Genomic DNA, 8,989 nt, shown 5'->3' on the forward strand with positions numbered 1-8,989 from the left:
GGGGTTCCCCGGCCTGCTGGCGTCTGGCCGCGCCTGTAGCCTGCTTCTTGGGGCAGGGGGGACGACACCTCCTCGGGGACGTTGTGTTGCCATTTCTGTCTCGTCCCCCAGGAAGGTCTGTTCGGGGAACCTCCTTTCCCCGAAGCCAGGGCACTGCCTGGGGTCAGAGCTCCTTGCGGTCAACCGGCATGCCCGCGTTCCCGCTGGTGGGGAAGTGCCAGGGAAGCTGAGGCTGCTGCCAAAGGCTGAGCACTACGGATAACCAGCTCACGCCGCAAACTGCGGCCGAGGGTTGTGACTGGAGGGATTTAGCAAGTCTTACGGGCTAAGCAGATGGGTAGCTGCACTAAAGACAATAGAAATCAATGGGCAAGTTAAGCGTACGCAGATATTCTAGAATTTAAGCTATTCTAAACGAAGGTCTCAAGGGAAAGCCAGCTTTCCACTGTTTAAAATGACTCTCGGTTTTGTTAAGCATGAAATATCACTTATTAATAACACTAGTGAGTTCCTTTCCCCTCCCCTTTTTTTTTCATCTTGCATTTTATGTGGCCTCTAGGCACCTGGCAGGCTTGTTTGTTTAGGAACTCATACAGAGTTTCAACCTCAGGAAAATATTTGTGGTCAAAGTATAAATCTCTGTTGGGAGAAAGAGGGGAAAAAAAAGAGGCCAATGAGCAAGCGATTACATAACTCCTGAGTACTCATTTTCTGATTTTAATGCCATCCACTAGAAAAAGACTCTGCATGCCACAAGAGCAATGTGCAAGCTGGATCCCACTCAGACTGTCAAAATGACGGTCAGTATTTGAGCAAACCACACAGAGATGTTTGCAAGGGCTCGGGGTGGGGGGAAGAGGTCCCTAAAGTAAGTCGAGTGCCCGCAGTATTCATCTCCCTTACGCTACATCTCTGACAGTTTGCAGTGTTTGCATACTTCGCATGCAATGTGTCACGTATCAGATAAAAATTCACCTGTACTTGCATGCATCATGCATGTTTAGCATAAAAAGAGCTACTCTCTAGTGTAAAATTACACCTGTGACCTAATAGCTTTTACTTAACCAGTGTTACAAACAGCTTCTGGAATAACTGAAAGCGTAGAGGAAAAAATATTTCCTTTGTTTGTTTTTGTTTTATTTATTTCATCATCTGGAGACCTTTGCAAAATAGTCAGCGTTTCCCTTTACACTCGGTTTCCTCTGTTTCTGATTGAGTAATCAAGGAGGGGAAGATACACACACAAAAGCGAAAAAAATAAGTAGATGAGGGAGCAAAGCCCAGAATTTGTCTGAGGGAGCCAGGACTCTCTTGCTTAAACCAATTTCTAACTGTTACGTTTCAGGTTCGTGGAGAACTTTCAAGACTGGTCGTTCATAAATGGATAAAATTAAATAAAGACACCAAAATAAACCTATTCTGTTCGTGTCCCCGCACTCCGCTGTGCACAGCTCCCTCTGGAGGCTACTACCTCTGCTGATTTCTTCATAAGAGCCCAGGTTTCATCGCACCATGGGTCTTCCTGACCTGAGGGTGATCAGGCTGGGTCAGGCTGGAGTCCACATCTCCCTAGGCAGGCCCATGGCGAGGTCGGACCTTCTCCAGAAGAGAACATGCAGCTCACCATTTCTTTGATGGGTTAGGTCATCCAGAGATCAGGTCTGAAGATATCCAGAGATGCCAAAATCTGCAGCTCATCCTGATTTCCAAAGCACCTCTCTTCTCCCCCAAGCAGCTGAACAGCAGTCCAGTGTCAAGAACCACATGGGCAAGCATGTGGTGAGGTCTCCTGAATGTTGTGGCAATACAAGTTATTACTCATCAGAGTTATCTCCACAAAGGAAGACAGGGTGGCTGGCAGCTTTCACCTGCGCTGTGAACCCTCTTCCAGTAGGTATATTCCCCCAGAGTCCTTCACTAGGTGCCGTAGCCTTCTGCTCCAATGGGCGATGGCATGGACCTTTTAACAGGGCTGTGCGGAGGTGGTGATGCTTTATGCCTGCTCAGTCCTGCCTGTTGTCAGAGCTGTTCACAGATACGGCAGCCTGAGGAGGGGAGGAAAGCTGGCCGCAGAGCATGCCACCGCAGGGAAACTGCCTGCATGGGCCACAAGTCTATGCCCCAGGCATCTGGGCCAGAAAGCTGTTATGGGTAGGAAAAATCCTTCTGTGTGGCCATTGATGTCTCTGTGTTGCTCTGGAAGCAATGAACTCTTCTGTATTTTTTCTTTTTTGGACGTTTCCATGTTAGGGAAGAGCTTTTCAGAGGGGCTCATCTGGGGATTAGCCAGCCAAGGCGAGGTCCCGCTACCTCCCACGGAAGTGGTATTCTTGCGTGGCATCTTCTGCAGCAAAACCAGCACGAAGCTCACTCCTAACACACTTCACCAGGCTACCTCCTTCATCCCTCATGGCTTACAAGCTGACGGGGTGTCCTGATTGCCTCAGATCCACCCTGGTTACATCAGCTGCTCTGCCAGGCTCTCGCGCTTCTCTACAGGTGACATTCAGATCAGACGAGTGGTCTAAAAAAAATTCTTGCTGCAGGTTCAATACACTCTTGCTGCCTGTATAAAGCCTTTTAAACTCAGCTGAGCGGGAGGCTCACTCACGTTGTATTCCCCTGCATACTTTATAATGAGCACTGCTTGAGAAAACGTGGACACAGCTTGGTGCTCAAATTAACTTCAGAAAATGACAGAGGAGCGCTCTACTCTGCTCCCTCTGAAGGTCTTTTTTTTTTAGTAAAAGCAGGGCTTATCTGAGGACAAATTAAAAATAGCCTTGAAAGTTAGTCTGAGCTTTAATCTCCCGTGTGACGTTGCATCATACGTGATGGGAAGGAAATTCCTCCAGGCTCTAAATAAACCTAGTATCATTTAATCTCTAATGGGTTATTCTGAAATCCAAACAGAATACATCTTTTGTACACTTGCACAGCACAGAAGATCACTCTGGACTCCCAAGCCCTAACAGAGGCTTAGAAAAACATAAAAAAGGAAGCAAGCAGCCAGGAGCAGGCTGGTGAAGAGCAGCAGGCTAAGCTGTCACGACAGAAAACTGTGATGGTGTGGCAGCATCAGCCAGGCGTGGGATGGGGACCCTCCAGCTCAATGGGGACAACAGCTTGGGCTTCTGCCAGTTCCCTCTTTCCACAAAAATACACCTGAAGCAGGGTGGTGCCTTTCCCAGAGGATGCAAGCATCCCTGTGGTGTTCTGTCTACCCCAGGCGGGCGAGGGGGACAGGGGTTAGCTCTGCGCGGGCCATGTCCCCTTGCTCCCCTTGGCTGGCAGCTGGCATCCTCCGAGGCGCTAGTTCCCCTCTTCCCATCGCCACTGCCGTGCCACCGACTTTCCTGTACTGCCCTGGTGCTTGAGGTGAGTGCTTGAAGTTTTTCTTTACTAATTACTATACTGTAACTTAAAAGGAAGCTTTCTTTTTCTTAATATGTAACAATGTCCTTTTTGTTGAGCTGGAAATTCATAAATAATGCCTATGTCTTTCCTGGGAAACACTTACTTCCCTAAAGAAAAAAAAAGCACTAGCCTAACAGTCACTTCCAAAAAGGGTTTATATAATTTACTGGTATTTCAAAGAGGCAGCCTCCGTGGTCCAAGGGGGTGTGCAAGAGATACCCAACACAAAGTCAAGACAGAACAGGAAGTAAAAATTGCTGTCGTCTTCTCGCTTTCAATTTTTACATTCACCTAAAGCACGTTCTGCACCAAACATGAAAGACCTTTTCTTGTTCAGCCTATGCAATGCATCTATCTGAAATACACTTACATCAGCCTTTGACTCCTCTTGTGAATGGCTTCCCTGTATCAACGAGGACAGAAAACACAGATACGCTGTCACTCGTAGGCAGCTGCATAATGGAGGAAGAACACAACTACAGGTGTGGAAATTTAATCAATCATCATTTAATTCAACACAGTAAAAGTCTTCTTTACATATGTATGTTCACTGACACATTTAACACACCAAAGAGAAGACTGTTGAAAAATCATGATTGTTGTCTCTCTCTCTTAAAGCAAAATATACAGAAAAATACACATCCTGCCTTTAGATCCTGCCTGACATTGTCAATATCCTGCCAGTGCTATGCACTGTTTCGACAATGAGCTTCCAGCAGCCCCGCAAGCCTCGTGTCCACAGGGTTCTGAGGACAGAGCTGTTCTGCAAGCCTAAAACTTTGTTTGATGTAATCGCCAAACATCTCCTTAGAAGATACAAAGAAACATGACAAATATCGCAGTGTTATCACACTAAATAATAAAAAGTCCATTAATGCTTTACAAATACAGCTTTTGACAAAGTCTAGGAATGATCAAATCCTCATCCTAAGAACTTCTCTCAGGCAAGTCAAAGGCCATATCCGGGGTGAGCACGGACTGCTCCTCCAATTCACAGTTTGCAGGAACATGTCTCCTTAGCGTTAGTTGCTCCCCAAGAGAATCCTTAACTAATACAGATGACAACTTTGCCCTAGCTTCCTCTTGCAACGATGACTGCTTAGCATGTACTGGCTGTATGTTTGGTAATGTACAAATCACAGAATCCCTGCTGCTGAAATCTCACCAACTAAACAAGACCAGCACAGTGCAGACAGGATGCACATATATGTAAATATACTTGGTTATCAGCATGCTTCTTGGAAGCGTGTTAAATAGGATTCTTCTTTCCTAACTTTATAATCTAACCATCAGGTATCTGGTCTAAGCTCATTTTTATAATCAATATAAAATCTCAGTGAATACACACACTTAAGTGTTTATAAAGTGCAGTAGAAATAAGGCAGGGTAGAAACCTGTAAATTGGAGTTAATAAGAGAAAAACACGACAAATGAAACAAAGACTTGTTTTCTTATTTTTGCTTTAAAGTGCTCCTGACTAAGAGTTAGGGCAAGCCAAAATTTTCATTATGCTCTGTGGCATAAAGCAACTTTTTCTTGAGTATTCTTTTACTGCTGTATCTGGGGAGGAATAAAATGCGGCTGCAGGTACTGGCAGAAGGATAGACTTCATCTGGATTTTCTACTTGAGGATCTACAATAGAAAATTTGAAGTATTCCAGTCCACAGCCAGGGATTCGATCAGATCCTGACAAAAAAGCTGAAGGAAGGGGAAAAAGAAAAACAAAAACAAGTTAGCAAATTAAATAAAAACAAGATAACGTTATCAGAGGATGAAAATCATGAGGGAAAATTAGTGTAAAAATATGGCTATTTCCATAAGCTAATTATTTTGCTTTGTTGAATTTGTACCTGAATACAATAAAGCCCCTTGCTGATTCATAATAATTATAAACCCTCTTTTACTTTTACTTATATAGGCTTTGTGGATGAGAAAAGCCAGGCTAGGTTTGACCTTCTACATTTAAAAAGGATGAGCTAGCTTCTGCAATCCTTTGAGAAAGCTAAACTGCTTACGCCAACATAGTCTGCTCACGCAAGTTGAGGCCTCTGACCAACAACTGATAACCACAAAAGTAAGGGATAAAGTAATTGGCAAGGTTCAAGGCGGTCAGATGCACTCAGGCAAGCCTCAAGGGATGTGAGGAGGGTCAGAGCTGTGTCTGTGCAATTCTTTCTGTCACTTCTTTGTGGCTTTCACTAGAAAATGTGGCGGGGGGGGGGGAAATGTCGAAAAGCCGTTTGAAACTATGGTGTTTTTCATGTGCGAGCATCTAAAATATGTGTTGTGGGGGAGAGGAAAAGGCTATGAAAAGTTTAGAATGCCTGATATATTACCAAGAAACATTTTCTTTTTTTCTTCTGGGAGTTTGTGAAACACAGTCCAAAAATTCCTGATGGTTTGATCTAACATTCCATAGTGTCTGTACGTCACATTCTGTTGAAGAGATAAAAATAAAACAGGCCAGTTAATTCTCACTATTTCCATTTTTATTTAAAGCAACAACAGTTTATCCAATAAATTTTATAATCCTGTTCATAGCTATTCAAACCCCCTTAACTTCTGGAATCTGCTTGTTCATTTGTTTTTCAAAGATTCATATGACAATCCTTGAGCTACAACTTGATTTTTAGTCCCCTTTATTCTTGTACCTGATGTAGATTAGAAACAGACTCAAAACAACGACACAAATCAAAAAAAGAGAAAGTCCCTTGAGCTTCTGTTTTTCTGTTCATGACGTATGCACCCAACGAAAGAACAGGTCAGAAGGAGTTTATGCTCAGCAGATACAGCAGAAGTACACTGTGCTTGCATCCAATACCTTTTCCAGCAGATGCCAGTCAATTTTTGTGTGTCCCTCGAGAACAGTCTGGAGCTCCACAGGGAGAAACATCTTCCACTTTCTAGCTGGGCAGCCTCTTAAAAACCCTTGCATGAAGTCCTCAAACGGCTTCCGTATCGATTCATTGAACACGTAATTCACATACAAGTCAACAAATTCTTTCCTGCAAATATATTTTGAATCAAACAAGCAATGCAATAGCTGCTTTTTTAAAAGGAGAATTATAGAGAACTTTATTCCTTATTCCTTTGTTCCGTATGACCTGCTCTACTGTCAAGACTCAGTCTTCACCGAGAGCAGTCGTCACTGGCAATTATTTATTCACTGAATAAGCTGGGAGGATCATCACAAATAAAAGAGAATGCTGGCCACCGTGGATTCATTTTGATAATACTCCTTGTACTTCATGTGAACACTCCAACGAAATCCTACCAGACACTTCACTATTAAGACGGAACCTAGCAGACCTAAATGGTGTAAATTCAGCAAAACTCCCACTGAATGCCCAAGAATTACCCTGAAATCAAAATAAATATTTGCACAGCTGCTAGTCAGTACAGTTTCACTCTTCTCTCTGTGATGGGGATTTGTTTAGCGACTCTGTACTTGTACAATCAACTCAATGTAAACGCTAGACTTCAAGCTTCCTAAACAGCCCTTTCATGCATCCTTATGGGTCCCCAGATCATCTGCGTAACTCAGGCCACAGAATTTCTCTCTGTCCCCTGTGCTGAGGTTAATATTGACACAATACCTTATTGATAGATTGCTGCTTCTCTGTTATATACAAGATACGTTCCATATATGTAACTAAACAGGAAACATTTTGCTCGTAAAAAAAACCTTATAGAGGTGTACCTATAGCTGGATTTCCCAGAGAAGTTGTCTGTATTTCCCTGAAAATATTGTTCAGGGGTATTTTGTATCTTTGTAAGGAATTTCCCTGATAAGGCCAGGCAACTCTGTATATGCAGATGCCAGGACACCCAAAGATCCCCTTCTTATCCACTGCTTGCACAAACTGCCAATGTCTGGCACATATGCAGCACGTACAGCAAGAACCGAAAGCATACAACCTATTGGACCAAGACCAACAGCACAATGCTGACGTTCAGTATTTTCTAAGAGTATATGGGGATGGGTATAGACATGGTGTTTCATACACTCATAACAAGACAAGAGGGTAAGAAAAAGAAAAGTAAAACTGACCTGTTATCCTTAGTGACAGGAATGTTAGCACCATTTTTTTTAAGATCAACAGGAACCATGGAACCTCCTTCTTCCATTATCTACACAAATAAATGAAAACGTTGGATGCTATATCTATAAATGACAGATATATATGTGCTACATCTATCATTCTTTCTTTCTGCAGGGCCTGACATAACACTCTTACTAGTTTGCGTTTACAGACAAGTTGTGTCGTTTGCAGTGGGACATCGTCTTGCCCGAGTACATGCATGGCACGTCTGAATGACGCAATAATGTCTTACTGTGAAGTCCATGTCCAGGCTCTCAAGGACATGATCACATTCTTCATCCAAAATTCTCCGAAGGCTCCTTTCGAAAAACAAAGGGCAAAAAAAGAGAGAAGAAACATGACCATTCAATGCACTTTCAAATTCCACTAAAAACTATCCTTTGACACACAGTATTTAAATGCACGTACATACAGAACACCTATACTCACACAGAACCTTCGTATATGGCCCTAAACTGATCTATAAGCTTACGTCCTGCTGCTGCCATGAGCTGAGGGCAAATGCCTTCACCGCAAAGGATTCCAGGCAAGTCCATCCCCACGCCCTGTGGGGATAACTTTACACAAAGTTCAGTGGCAAGTGGGCTTGGACCACTGCCTTGTTCTTCCAGATATCACCTCGTGAGGAATTAAGTGTGGACCAGTGGGATGATCTGGGAGAACTGTTTCGGGGTGCAGCACCTCTCCAAGTATTGCAGGCAACCTGACGTTTCGGTCCACTGAGGACTCTTTTGCACCTCAACACAGTCACTGTGTTGTGAGTCCCACTGTCCCACTGAGGCTCGTGGGAAGGGGTTCTCATCTTCTCGGCTGTTTATAGGACTTGCATGGAAAGCTGGGCTTCAGGGGCCTAGAAGCTTTATGTTGGTGGCAGCAGCACCCCTCCCTGCTATATCTGCCTGAAATCGCCTTTCCCAGCGCATGGAAACCCTGCACGCGGGTTCTCAGATTTGGCAGAACTGCAGCATATGGTAATACTCTGCTTGTGCATAACAACATCGTGGAAACTGCTAATTAGTAAATCAGAAAAAAAACACAACGTTAGTAATTGGGTGCTTAGTTCTTCCAAGTCTGAACCTCAGTTCGAGAGCAACATCCGTGCCCTGGACAAGGACCACCTTGGAAATCTGTGGCTTTTAGCAGCTCCACAACGGCAAACGTAGCTGCCACGGGTACCCTGAATACGGCCTGGGAGATCTCCGTGCGCACCGTCAAGCTAGGAGACCCGCCTCGGCCGTAGCTTCCCAGCAAAAGCCCGGGCCGTGCCTGGCTCGTACCGGCCTGCGGCTGGCAGCAGCTCCTCGAGGTCCTCCAGGGCGGGCGCCAGGCCCAGCAGCTTCTTGTAGAGAGCCCTGGGGAAGGGGAAGGGCGCCATGCACCTGTTATACAGGGCCATTCCGCACAGCGTCCCGATCTGGAAGAAGGTATTCTTGCAGCTCGAGGCCTGGTTGAAAACAAGCACATAAAG

General features: G+C 44.5%; 1 protein-coding gene across 1 annotated transcript in view; it reads right to left on the reverse strand.

Annotated features, from left to right (window-relative positions):
• Window positions 1–3,904: 3,904 nt before the first annotated feature.
• The window catches only part of LOC103921797 (probable E3 ubiquitin-protein ligase HERC4), a 19,217-nt gene continuing 14,132 nt past the window's right edge, over window positions 3,905–8,989 (reverse strand). Inside the window, exons 15-20 of the mRNA XM_009329824.1 lie at window positions 8,799–8,965; window positions 7,754–7,820; window positions 7,470–7,549; window positions 6,240–6,423; window positions 5,755–5,854; window positions 3,905–5,116 (exon numbers count right to left, since the gene is read on the reverse strand). Of these exons, the coding sequence (XP_009328099.1) occupies window positions 4,902–5,116; window positions 5,755–5,854; window positions 6,240–6,423; window positions 7,470–7,549; window positions 7,754–7,820; window positions 8,799–8,965 (813 nt within the window). The 3' untranslated portion in view covers window positions 3,905–4,901. The remainder of the gene's footprint in view (window positions 5,117–5,754; window positions 5,855–6,239; window positions 6,424–7,469; window positions 7,550–7,753; window positions 7,821–8,798; window positions 8,966–8,989) is intronic.

This window comes from Pygoscelis adeliae, unplaced genomic scaffold, assembly GCF_000699105.1.
Source record: "Pygoscelis adeliae isolate BGI_AS28 unplaced genomic scaffold, ASM69910v1 Scaffold67, whole genome shotgun sequence".
Classification (NCBI taxonomy): Eukaryota; Metazoa; Chordata; class Aves; order Sphenisciformes; family Spheniscidae; genus Pygoscelis; species Pygoscelis adeliae.